The sequence below is a fragment of the Aquarana catesbeiana genome, linkage group LG04 (assembly GCF_042186555.1).
Source record: "Aquarana catesbeiana isolate 2022-GZ linkage group LG04, ASM4218655v1, whole genome shotgun sequence".
In the NCBI taxonomy this organism is placed as follows: domain Eukaryota; kingdom Metazoa; phylum Chordata; class Amphibia; order Anura; family Ranidae; genus Aquarana; species Aquarana catesbeiana.
In genome coordinates this window covers 141,343,265-141,357,071 of record NC_133327.1, presented here as the reverse complement: position 1 = coordinate 141,357,071, position 13,807 = coordinate 141,343,265, and the positions used below count along the sequence as shown (strand labels likewise).

General features: G+C 45.2%; 1 protein-coding gene across 5 annotated transcripts in view; it reads right to left on the bottom strand.

The window, feature by feature from the left end:
* ATG16L1 (autophagy related 16 like 1) overlaps positions 1–1,941 on the bottom strand; it is an 82,010-nt gene extending 80,069 nt beyond the window's left edge. For 4 of the 5 annotated variants that reach the window (XM_073625808.1, XM_073625809.1, XM_073625810.1 and 1 more), the window contains exon 1: positions 1,342–1,916. In XM_073625808.1, the coding sequence (XP_073481909.1) occupies positions 1,342–1,456 (115 nt within the window). In that variant the 5' untranslated portion in view covers positions 1,457–1,916. The other variant, XM_073625813.1, reaches the window with a different exon arrangement.
* Positions 1,942–13,807: the final 11,866 nt, after the last annotated feature.

Below are 13,807 nucleotides of genomic sequence, written 5' to 3'. Positions count from 1 at the left end.
GGGGGGTGGGAGGGGAGGGAGAGATAGAGGGGGGTGGGAGGGGAGGGAGAGAGAGAGGGGGGGGGTGGGAGGGGAGGAGAGAGAGGGGGGGGGTGGGAGGGGAGGGAGAGAGAGAGGGGGGGGGGTGGGAGGGGAGGGAGAGAGAGAGGGGTGGGAGGGGAGAGAGAGAGGGTGGGAGGGGAGGGAGAGAGAGAGGGGTGGGAGGGGAGAGAGAGAGGGGTGGGAGGGGAGGGAGAGAGAGAGAGAGGGGGGGAGGACAGAAAATATGGATTCAATGTGAGGATAGACAGCTGTAGCAGTAAACATTGGATAATTTCTGCAGTCTTACTTTACCGCTGGCCTTTTAAAATGTTGTGTTCACCTTGCTTTTCATTCCCATTAACATAGATGCCCAGGACAATTAAAGAGTGAAGCCTGGTACACACTAGTAGTTTTTTATTCGTTCAACCCAGTCGGGCTGAACGAAAAAAACTGACATCTATTGTGGTCTGACAGGGGGGCGGAGGACGGAACATGGAACCCCGGCACCCCCCCACCCCCCAGCGCTCTCGGGAGCCGACCGACAGAACTTTTTCAGCCATGACCCATCAATAAATGCCTGCCAAACAGCCTGCTTCTGTCAGACCAGCTGCAGTACACACAGCCTGATTGTCAGCCGGTTCCTACTGAACCAGCCAATGCCACCTGACATTCGGCCAGTGTGTACTAGAATTGAGTCTCCCTCAAGTTGACAATACAATGTGATTGTACAATCACCTTTGGTTTTACCAAAACTACATAATAGGACACACCTAAACAAACCATTCAACTTGTATCAAATCAAGCTGACCCTTGCACTGCATCGTTGATAGCAGATCTAAAAGGAGATCGCGCAACTGGGTTGTATAATGTATGGCCACCTTTACAGGGATAGAGTGGAGAGGGATTAAAACTCCTTTCAGGTTTTTATTGCTGGCTGTGCCCCCATTATGGAGATTCAGCCTCTCTATTTGTCCTGTTTACTATTATCACTGAAAGTGAAAGTAAAAGAAAAAAACTCTAAATTTTGGTTTAATACCAGAACAGGAAAAGAGGGGAAATTTTCCCAATTATAACACTAGTTCTGGAGACAACCAGAAATGTCCTCACTTCCTATTTGGCTGTGGGACAGGAAGTGAGGAAAAATCTTTAGCTCTACTTTAAAATGTACCACTGAGTATTCAGTAAAAGGGCCCTCCTTTGATAAATCTAAAGTTGATTGTACAGTCAGATTGTAACATGCATGGTAAACCTGAAGGTCTGCCATTTGTTTTGTTTTTCTCAAGCAAGCAATGCTCAATAGATTTGACAAGTTGTAGTTACATTGTAGGATGAGCTCCTCGAAGGCCTGTCTCTGTTCTCGATCCCTCCTCCTCAATTCACTGGAGATGTGGATCCTCCAGCCGGGGAATCCTCCGGCCTTAATACTGCTCGCCATCGCAGTGCTGAGACGTTTGTGTGGGCAGCAGACTCACATGGTCCCAGGGTAAGCTCTGGATGTCCTATGACTCAGTACTGGGCCTGCCTATGACACATCTGCTGCCCCTCTGTGTGGTCACCTCTAATATCGATGTCCTGAATATAGACATGTATTCACAACTACTAGCAGAGGCTCTGTATGGGTTTATTCAGGAAGGGCTGTGTGTGTGTGAAGAGAGCCGGTCACTGGCTGTATGTATCTATAGTCCCTCCATTATTGGTGGGGCTGTGTATGTAAGCAGGCTATGCACTGTCTATGTATGGAGGTACACCTGCCAGTCACCACCCCTCTATCGTTCTATAAATGTATATACATGTCACCCCCAGCCTCCATAAACCACCCACCAATAACCCGCGCGACCTCACTTCTACCCCAGCACTTATTGCTATTTCTCCACTAGAATGTCTCATGTAAATGACGTCACCTAAAGATGTTCCAATCGGCCTGACAGGAAGTGCACATGCGCACTGACAGCGGCGGGGCGGGCCTGTAGTATACGGGTGCTGGCTGCTACCAGCGCACGCATACTGTATACTTTCCCTCGCCTACACAACCATTCACTATCGCTGGTTACACCGCAGCATTGAATTACATTTTTTTCTGCTGGGTTCAAAATAATCTATCAACTAAAAAGCGTAGAATGACCTCCTCGCATTGAGAACGCTTATTGGGCAAGAGTATGCGGAAAAGCCAAGGTGATTGGTTGCACGGTCTATGTGCCCGCCTCCGCTGATGATTGGCAGTTCCTTTGCGAGTTTTGTTGCTGTGTGTAATCTCGCGAGAAAAGAGGCGGGAGCTCCGTATTTCGGTGAAGATGGAGCTGTATGACGAGTTACAGGTGAAGACAGGTGTCTTGCCGAGAAAGTTCCCCCGGCGGATAAGGACCCCCCTGGAAGCCGCCGAGCATGAAAAATTTCAATCAGCTGTACACGGCGCCTGGGTCCAGGTTCAAGCCCCACCATCCAAGTGGACTTTTTTAAGTTCCCCTCTGCGGATAAGGACTCCCGTCTACTGCGCAGGCGCACCACTTGCGCAGTAGGAGCCGGCGGAAATAGCCGAATAGTTGTAAATCAGCTGTACACAGCGCCTGTAAGAGGGCCGCCCCCACCACGCTCCGGGCACGAATAAAAAAATGCAGAGCGAGGCCGTGCCCGAAGTGTGGCAGGCGGCCCTCTTACAGGCGCCGTGTACAGCTGATTTACAACTATTCGGCTTCGGCTATTTCCGCCGGCTCCTACTGCGCAAACGCTGCGCCTGCGCAGTAGAGAGGGGTCCTTATCCACCATGGGGAACTTTCTGGGCAGAACACAGGCTCCCGATCTCTGCCAAGTGTCTTGCCGAGAAAGTTCCCCCGGCGGATAAGGAACCCCCCTGTATCGCGCATGCGCTGCGCTTGCACAGTACAAACTACTACGGTGATGCCGAATATAGACAGCTGTGAGTGAACTCTACACCGCGCATGCGCAATTAACATGACATTCTACTAAGCTATACCGCACGCTCCCAATGCTTGTGCTACTCTACAAGGGGCGGGTCTTTTATTACTGTTATATCGTGTAAGGGGCGGGTGCCTACAGATATAACAGTAATAATAGACCCGCCCCTTGCTTAGACAATATAACAGTTATAATAGACCCACCCCTTGCAGAGTAGCACAAGCATCGGGAGTGGGCGGGTGTATTATAACTGTTATATCGTCTAAGCAAGGGGCGGGTCTATTATTACTGTTATATCATCTAAGCAATGGGCGGGTCTATTATTACTGTTATATCTGTAGGCACCCACCCCATACACGATATAACAGTAATAATAGACCCGCCCCTTTGCAGAGTAGCACGAGCATCAGGAGCATGCGGCATCGTCTGTTATAATGTCATGTTAATTCCGCATGCGCGGTGTACAGCTCACTCACAGATCTTTATGTTCTGCAATTTTCGCCAGCTCCATAGTCCTTCGTACTGCGCAAGCGCTGCGCCTGCGCAGTACTGGGGGGTCCTTATCTGCCGGGCGGAACTTTCTCGGCAGAACACCGGAAACAAGGGGAGGGGCTGAGGACGGGGCAGAATACAAGCTAGGAAGAGTAGGGCGGGGCAGCCGGCTGAGATTTGGACAGGAGGGTGGGGCCACCAGATGATAAATTGGTAGGGGCGGGGCAGAGGACCAGTAAGAAAGCAAAGCTGGGTGGCGAGGAAGGGGCTGCAGTGTAAGCGATGGAAAAGGGAGGAGCTGCGGGCTAAAATAAATAAGGGGAGGGGCAACAGTAGATTGAAAGGAAAGAGGGGCGGAGCATGCAGTGAGAAGATAAAGGGGCGGGATGCCAGCTGCAGGATAGGGAGGAGAATGGGGGCGTGGATCAGGATGAAGCAGGGCGGAGCCCAGCTAGCAGCGTAGCCCGGTGAGGATTGCTGTTTATATATAACAGTCCAGTATATCCAGTTCCCCTGACGCCCTGTACACCTCTATACACCAATCCCTACATGTTTGCTATGGAGCTGATTGTTCAGAGATAACTGTCATTACATCACAGAGGCATACTAACCAAGCTTTCTATTTGTAAGAAGAAAAAACTTTTCTTCTTTTCGTTCATTTCTTAGATCAAAAAAAGTATAAAAAACACTTTTTCATTTTGCATAGAGTAAGGAAGGGTTATAACCGCTGTCAGTTTTTTTTAAAAAATTGGTTTTAGTTTTACCATCTGTGTCCCATTGCGGAGATTTCCCTTCACTTCCTGTCCCATAGCCAAACAGGAAGTGAGAGAAAATCCCTCCAACGTCAGAGATTCCCTGGTTGTCACTAGAAAATTTTCCCTCAATTAGAGTTCTGATGTCAACCCAAAATGTGGGATTTTCTTTTACCTAACCCTTTTTTTTACCCTCAAAAAATAAAATGCATTTATTTTTTTTTTGTAAAGGTGAACGTATCCTTTAGGTCCCTCTCACACCAGCAGACCGATCGGACCACCCATTGGTTTTGTTGTCGGATCGTGTGTACGGGGCATAAGGCTGAAATCGCATTGCATTCCCACCATAATGGTACAGGACCCTTTTTTTGATCCGCACTGCAATCGGATCGCATGGGTGATCCAATTCCTGGACCATTTCAAAGTTCGCACTGCGATCCACGAACCAATCTGGGGGTATCATTAAGTATACACTGACACCCCCAGCGTTTTGCAGATCTCATTGTGAACCAGTGTGCGATGTAGGTGTGATGTGGGAACCCACGCTGGATTTGCAGACTTCCCGCATCGCAGTAGTGTGAACCGAGCCTTATTCCTACATGGGAAGCACATTTAAAAATGATACCAGAAGTTACACTGAGGCTCGGTTCACATATGCAGTGCGGGAAACGCAGTGAATCCTGTTTCCTGTACATCGTTCATGCGAACCACAGCGAGTGTCAATGTTAAGTTAATGACACCCCAAAATAGTTCAGAAAATGCAGTGCGATTGACAGAATCGGATCGTATAGCTGTGAACACCCATGCAATCTGATTCTGGTGCAGGGGGGGGGTCCTGCACCTTTTTTTTGCGGATGCGGTGCGATTTGAGCCATACAAATGAATGGGCTTAAATAGCACCACACAGACAACATGTGATTTATACAGGAATGTGATGCGATTCCAATGGGAATCACATGCGATATGCCACACCGCATATACAGTACCGTATGTGAACCGACCTAAAAAAAAAAGTAGAGAAAGTCACATTTTTATTATAGTCATGGCATCCTGTCTGATGATGGAGAGTACATTCCATAGCAAGCCACTCTGGTTAGTAAATTCCTTGTATGTACATCACTGTAGCCTCTATGTAAGCCCTTGAACACATCTTCAGTACATAGTAAATTCCCCCAACATACAATTTGCTTGTTCATGAGGATGCATGATCCTTCTTTGAATGTGTTGTAGCAAATCCACCCCATAATGTACAGATCGAAGGTTACATTAGTCACAATATGATGTAATATTGCTACAAATTATATATACAGTGAGTGGTGCAACAAAATACTGACATAAGGGGGGGGGGGTGATCTTTTTTCCAACTCAGAAATTCTGTGTTTTTTTTTTTTTCTGACATGTTGGTGTTCTATCTTTCACTTGGATGTTATAAGTTGCACTTAGTAAATACAGCTGGATAAAACCAAAACTGTGTCTGTCTTCATTTCAAGTTGCAAAGCAACAAAATGTGATTTTAAAGGGGGTGATTCTTTTCTTTACCCACTGTATTGTTACAAAGTCATTCTCAATGAATATTGTTAAGCGGAGTTCCACCCAGAAATGGAACCTCCACTGTCCAGATTCATCCCCCCCCCCCCCTCCAGTGTCACATTTGGCAACTTTCAGGGGGGAGGGGGAAGTAGATACTTGTCAAATCCAGGTATCTGCTCCCACTTTTGGGCAAAATCGTTGCACATTGTGAGGCGATCTACACAATGTCCAGCAAATCCCCCCCGCTGTGTTCTGGGAGACACACAGGTCCCAGAAGACAGCAGGGATCAATCAGAATGCGCAGTAGGGAACCAGGAGTGAAGACGAAAGTCTTCACTGCCTGGTTCCCTTACCAGGAATGGCGGCAGCAGCGCCTGGGAGTTGATCCAAAGATTGAGCCTGGGTTCACACATGTGCGGTGCGAACTGAAGCTCAGGTTTCACTGGGGAGACAAAAAATAACTTGTTCAAAGGTTCATCTGCGTTTTAGCTGCGGATCAGAGAGCAGGGAGAGGGGGAGGTGTAGTGAGGAGAAGGAGAAAATCCATGTTCAGAACGCAATGCATCTGCGAATCAGATGCGTTCCCATAGAAGATAAGGGGTTTGTAATTCGCAACGCAATGCCCAGAAAACGCACACGTTTTTTGTGCAATGCGCAGTGCGAATGCAACGCACATATGTGAACCAGATGCATTCATATGAATGTATTTTAAAATGTCCTGCGAATTGGATGCGTTGTAAGCCGCATCTAATTCGCATAGGTGTGAACCCGGGCTGACTGGGGTGCCAACATTGCAGGCTCCCTGGACAGGTAAGTGTCCTTATATTAAAGCGGTTGTATACCTTTTTTTTTTAACTTTTACCTACAGGTAAGCCTATAATAAAGCTTACCTGTAGGTAAAAAAAATATCTCCTAAACCTGTACGGTTTAGGAGATATTCCCCTCACAATGAGCCGCTGACTGCAGCGGCGCATGCGCACAGGGGATTCTCGGCTGACAGCCCGGCAAACTCCGGAGCTTGCCGGACAGAAGTCTCCCGCGCGCGTGCTTGGGAGTGACGACATCGCGGCTCCGGCCACTCACAGCGCCGGAGCCGCGATACCCGGAAGCCACGCCGAGGGGAAATGTCAGCTCCCTCGGCGTGGACAGGGTGAGATGCCGGCGCCTCGTTCTAAGGTAAGTATCTCATAATGAGCTAGTATGCGGTGCATACTAGCTCATTATGCCTTTTCCCTTACAGGTGTATTTGTAGCTGCTTTTAATTTTTTTTCTGCCGGTGGAACTCCGGTTTTCATGCACACATTACCCATGCTTCTCCATAGACTTCTATTAGGCCTGCAGTCCATTTAACATGGTTTCCTATGGAACACGTTCTTTAGTGCAAAATGCATTAAAAATGCCTAGGTGTGAATCAGGCCTTAGATTGGGCATTTTTGATGCGTTTTCTGAAAGCATACCAAAAGTCCCACATACTGCATCTTTAGTGCAATTTCAGAAAACGCATCAAAAACACACAATCTAATAGAAGTCTACGGAACCACAGGATGCAACCTGCATGAAAACCATGGGTACACTGAGCTGTACCCGCGCTGTGGCTAAACCGCAACACAGCTGTGTGAAAGTGCCCGAAGGACTTGTTCACATGGGTGGCCAGGGTGCGATAAAAGCAGGCAGTTGAGTCATAGATTTACTGCCCCCAGTCACCCACCTTGAAAAGGGCATGCAGCCACTCAGAACTGCAGCCAAATGTGACCAGTTCAAGTTATTAGGGCACTTCGCAACCACCCTGCAATTGCATACAATGCACGCAGTTGCGGCAGGGTGGGTTGGCGTTTTCAGGGCTAAAACCGGCATTGAGGAGGTGACATTTCGCCACTGTGGATCAACTTTCAGGGGGACAGCAAGGGGTGCTGCATGTCAGAATAAGCCTTTAGCCTTTATTCACACCAGTAAGCATTTATAGAAGCACTTATATGGGTATGTTTGTGAGTTTGCAGTGATATGCTTTGTATTGATCTCAGGTAGGGCTCGTTCACTCCATACATGCATGAAAACTGCTGAGAAAAACGCACAGATTTCATTGGCAGAGACACGAGTTGACATCAGTTTTCATGCGTGTCATTTATGTGCCCTAATAACACCAGTGTTGATGTCACATCAGTTTTTTTTCTGTGCAGAAAGCTGCATACAGGTTGCACATTCCTGAGCAGAAAAAAAATCTGCACGATACCAATGTTGTGGTGTGAACAGAACACAGAGAACAATTGTTTGTGTGCAGAAAACCTGACATCTCTACACATGGTGTGAACGAGGCCTTAAAGTTTCCTTATTGCCCCATTTACATACACTATATTACCAAAAGTATTGGGACGCCTGCCTTTACACACACAGGAACTTTAATGGCATCCCAGTCTTAGTCTATAGGTTTCAATATTGAGTTGGCCCACCCTTTGCAGCTATAACAGCTTCAAATCTTCTAGGAAGGCTGTCCACAAGGTTTAGGAGTGTGTCTATGGGAATGTTTGACCATTCTTCCAGAAGGGCATTTGTGAGGTCAGGCACTGATGTTGGATGAGAAGGCCTGGTTTGCAGTCTCTGCTCTAATTCATCCCAAAGGTGTTCTATCGGATTGAGGTCAGGACTCTGTGCAGGCCAGTCAAGATCCTCCATCCCAAACTCGCTCATCCATGTCTTTATGGACCTTGCTTTGTGCACTTATACGCAGTAATGTTGGAACAGGAAGGGGCCATCCCCAAACTGTTGTTACAAAGTTGGGAGTATGAAATTGTCCAAAATGTCTTGGTATGCTGACACCTTAAGAGTTCCCTTCACTGGAACTAAGGGGCCAAGCCCAACCCCTGAAAACCCCACACCATAATCCCCCCTCCACCAAATGATTTGGACCGGTGTCTGACCTCACAAATGCGCTTCTGGAAGAATGGTCAAACATTCCCATAGACCAGTGATGGTAAACCTTGGCACTCCAGAAGTTTTGGAACTACATTCCCCAGAATGCTCATGCATTCTGCAGTGTAGGTGAGCATCATGGGAAATGTAGTTTCAAAACATCTGGGGTGCCAAGGTTCACCATCACTGCCATAGACACACTCCTAATCCTTGTGGACAGCTTTCTCAGAAGAGTTGAAGCTGTTAAAGTTGCAGAGGGTGGGCCAACTCAATATTGAACACTACGGACGAAGACTGGAATGTCATTAAAGTTAATGTGCTTGTAAAGGCAGGTGTCCCAATACTTTTGGTAATATAGTGTATATCACTGAGCTCTCATCCCTACACTCCAATGTTGGGTTAGTACAGAACTTTTTTGTTATGTGAATTAGCAGATCTACAGAGGTTATTGTCACTTTTGCAGTCAAATTTGAGAAGCAAACATTCATACCCAAAAAATATTTCTTATATAATAATACTTTTGGTAATATAGTGTATGTGCGTTGCACTAATGCATGTTACATAATTCATTAACATGTGCTGTGTTAAGGCAGCGTATTAAAACGAATGCACTGCCGATGCTGTTTGTTTTTTAAAACAGGACATGGGAACACGCTATCAAAGTGCACAGTGTAGGTAGGTTGCTTTGGGATCTTCAAACTACGGCCCTCCAGCTGTTGCAGAACTACACGTCCCATGAGGCATTGTAAAAATCTGACATTCACAGATATGACTAGGCATGATGGGAATTGTAGTTCCTAAACAACTGAAGGGCCATAGTTTGGAGACCCCTTTAGTGCATTTTGGTGCCCTTCAAAATAAATACACTGCAATGTATCAGAGTATGTTAGGTGTTATATCAGCGTGGATGACGTGTGCTGAAACTTCACTCTTTTGAGTGCACTGATACTATCCAACACTTATGTCACAGTGGCTAGCAGGGGACTCTACAAGTCGTTCTCTGATTGGAAGAAGTGAAGATCATGACATAACTGCCCTGCCTCTCCACCTCATCCAATTCGAAAATGCTTGGCATTAATAGAGGAAAATGCAAGGTGTTCTCTGAATGGTGCTGTGCCCGACGTTCTCAGCTTCCACAGGAATCAGCCAGGTATGAAATACAGTAAGCATAGTTACATGAAATACAGTAAGCATAGTTACATTAGTCCTTTGTCACCTCTTCCCATGCTTGCCTTCAGGACTTCTCCAGAGCCTCTCCCATCCTCTGGAATGCTCTACCCCAATCTGTCTGACTTTTTCCTACTTTGTCCACTTTAAGACGGTCCCTGAAAACTCATCTCTTCAGAGAAGCCTATCTGGCCCCCACCTAACAACTGTACACTTATTTTTTCCATCAGTACATCCCCCACAGTTATTGTATCTCTTGACCTTCCCTCTTAGACTGTAAGTTCTAAGGAACAGGGCCCTCTGATTCCTACTGTATTAAAGCGTATTGTATCTGTACTGCCTACCCTCAAGTTGTAAAGCTCTGCGTAAACTGTTGGCGATATATAAAACCCTTTATAATAATAATAATAGTCCATGCTGGACCAATTAGCCTATGCAAAAAAATCCATACCTGGACTTCAGCTTTAACCACTTGCTGATCGCCCTATAGCAGGGGGCGGGAATGTGATTACACACAGCGGGAGTCGATCAGCAGGTACCTCGGACACAATGTCCCCCGGCACCTGCCGATCATCAGCCACAGAGACAGAACTGCAATCTGGTGGGAAGGCATGGATCCTGTGTTCCTGCAAAGCAGAGGCTAGGATCCATCTCTTCCCCTAGTAAAAGCACCTCCCACTGTTTATAAAAACACTGGTCAGGCTCACATTTAACCCTTTGATCGCCCCTGATATTAACCCCTTTCCAGCCAGTGTCGTTAGTACAGTGACAGTGCATATTTTTAGCCCTGATCACTGTATTAGTGTCACTGATTCACAAAAAGTGTCAAAAGCAGGGCTTTATTTCAAGGGGAACACAGTGCCGGCACCTCCAGCACTGAATGTATGTAATAGCAAGGGGTGCTGGAGAGTCTATGATGCTGGCTGCTGGAGGATCTATTTTTGCATGAGGGTCTATTGTTACTAGGGTGGATTTAGGTTGCTGAGGGGTCAATTGTTACTGGGAGGTATCTACTCTTGCGGGAGAGGTCTATTGTTGCTTGCTGCTCAAGGGTCTACTGTTGCTGAGATGGTATTTTGTAACAGGGGGCCTATTGTTGCTGGAGGGGGTATAATGTTGTGTGAGGGATCTATTGTGGCAAGGGATCTATTATTGTTGGGGGGGTACCTTTTGTTTCTGTGGTGGGGGTTCTTTTATTGCCGGGGGGATATATTGTTTTTGGGTGGATCTGTTATTGCTGGGGGGATCTAGTATGGCTGGGATGGGGTCAATTGTTGCTGGCTGCAGGGGATCTATTTTACTGCTTTTTTGTTATCACTGACAAACTGCATACAAATTACTTAACACCACAAAATAATACTTGGTTCTGTATTCTCTAAAAGGGGAAGTACTGGAAGGTGGCTAGAAGGGTGAAACCAAGAGATGGTACTCAGAGGTTGGCAGGGGGTGGAGACAAGAGGTGACTCAAAAGGGGGGGGGGGGGGGGTTCCTGCACCTATTCACTAAAAAAAAAAAAAAGCACTGGTCAAAAGTGTCAGTTTGTATCAGAATGTCCGCTGCAATATCGCAGACCCAGTATACAGTTGTGCTCATAAGTTTACATACCCTGGCAGAATTTATGATTTCTTGGCCATTTTTCAGAGAATATGAATGATAACACAAAAACATTTCTTTCACCCATGGTTAGTGTTTGGCTGAAGCCATTTATTATCAATGAACTGTGTTTACTCTTTTAAAATCATAATCACAAGAGAAACTACCCAAATGACCCTGATCAAAAGTTTACATACCCTGGTGAATTTGGCCTGATAACATGCACACAAGTTGACACAAAGGGGTTTGAATGGCTATTAAAGGTAACCATCCTCACCTGTGATCTGTTTTCTTGTAATTAGTGTGTGTGTATAAAAGGTCAATGAGTTTCTGGACCCCTGACAGACCCTTGCATCTTTCATCCAGTGCTGCACTGACGTTTCTGGGTTCTGAGTCATGGGGAAAGCAAAAGAATTGTCAAAGGATCTGTGGGAAAAGGCAGTTGAACTGTATAAAACAGGAAAGGGATATAAAAAGATATCCAAGGAATTGAGAATGCCAATCAGCAGCGTTCAAACTCTAATCAAGAAGTGGAAAATGAGGGGTTCTGTTGAAACCAAACCACGGTCAGGTAGATCAATTAGTATTTCATCCACAACTGCCATGAAAATTGTTTGGCATGCAAAGAAAAACCCACAAATAACTTCAGGTAAAATACTGGACTCTCCGAAAACATGTGGTGTGGCTGTTTCAAGATGAACAATAAGGAGGCACTTGAAGAAAGATGGGCTGCATGGTCGAGTTGCCAGAAGAAAGCCATTACTACGCAAATGACACAAAGTATCCCGCTAACAATACGCCAAACAGCACAGAGACAAGCCTAAAACTTTCTGGCACAAAGTCATTTGGAGTGATGAGTCCAAAATTGAGCTTTTTGGCCACAACTATAAACGCGACATTTAACAAGGCCTATGATGAAAGGTACACAATTCCTACTGTGAAACACGGAGGTGGATCACTGATGTTTTGGGGATGTGTGAGCTACAAAGGCACAGGAAATTTGGTCAAAATTGATTGGCAAGATGAATGCAGTATGTTATCAAAAAATACTGGAGGAACATTTGCATTCATCAGCCAGGAAGCTGTGCATGGGAGGTACTTGGACATTCCAACATGACAATGATCCAAAACACAAGGCCAAGCCGACCTGTCATTGGTTACAGCAGAACAAAGTGAAGGTTCTGGAATAGCCATCTCAGTCTCCTGACCTCAATATCATTGAGCCACTCTGGGGAGATCTCAAACGTGCAGTTCATGCAAGACAGCCCAAGAATTTATAGGAACTGGAGGCTTTTTGCCAAGAGAAATGGGCAGCTTTACCATCTGAGAAGATAAAGAGCCTCATCCACAAATACCACAAAAGACTCAAGCTGTCATTGATGTTAAAGGGGGAAATACACGGTATTAAGAACTGGGGTATGTAAACTTTTGATCAGGGTAATTTGGGTAATTTCTGTAGTCATTATGATTTAAAAAGAGTAAATACAGTTGATTGATAATAAATGGCTTCAGCCAAACACTAACCATGAGTGAAAGAAAAAGTTTGTGTTATCATTCATTCATATTCTCTGAAAAATGGCCAAGAAATTCTGCCAGGGTATGTAAACTTATGAGCACAACTGTAAGTCGCTGATCGCTGCCATTACTAGTAAAAAAAAAAATAATAATAATAAAATAAAAAATATCCCATAGTATGTAGATGCTATAACTTTTGCGCAAACCGATTGATATATGCTTATTGGGATTTTTTTACCATAAATATGTAGCAGAATACATATTGACTTAAATTGATGAAGATATTTGTTTTGTTTTTTTAAGTTTTTTTTTATTGGATGTTTTATAGAAAAAAGTAAAAAATGTAAGTTTAATAAAGTGACATTAATTAAACTGACATTCATTTTCACATATATTGTGATATAGTACCTGCTGCTGATCCAAACTAATTAGATAACATAGCCATGGCAGGAATTTATTATACATTCAGAAAGTAAAAAATGTATTTTTTTTCAAAATAGTCTGTCTATAATAAAAAATACTGAGGTAATCAAATACCACCAAAAGAAAGCTCTACTTGTGGAAAAAGAAGGACAAACATGTTATTTGTGTACACTGTACAGTGCCGCACGACTGCGCAATTGTCAGTTAAAGTAACTCAGTACCGTATCGCAAAAAATGGCCTGGTCGGGGGGGGGGGGGTAAACCTTACGGTGGTTAAGTGGTTAAAAATATTTTTATTATTATTATACGGGATTTATATAGCGCAAACAGTTTAACAGTTTATACAGTGCTTTACAAAATAAGGGCAAACAGGATAGTTACAATGCAATTGAATACAGTAGGAATCAGGGGGCCCTACTCATCAGAGCTTAAACTCTAATGCCGCGTACACATGATCAGACTTTACGGCATACTTGGTCCGGCGTACTGGATTT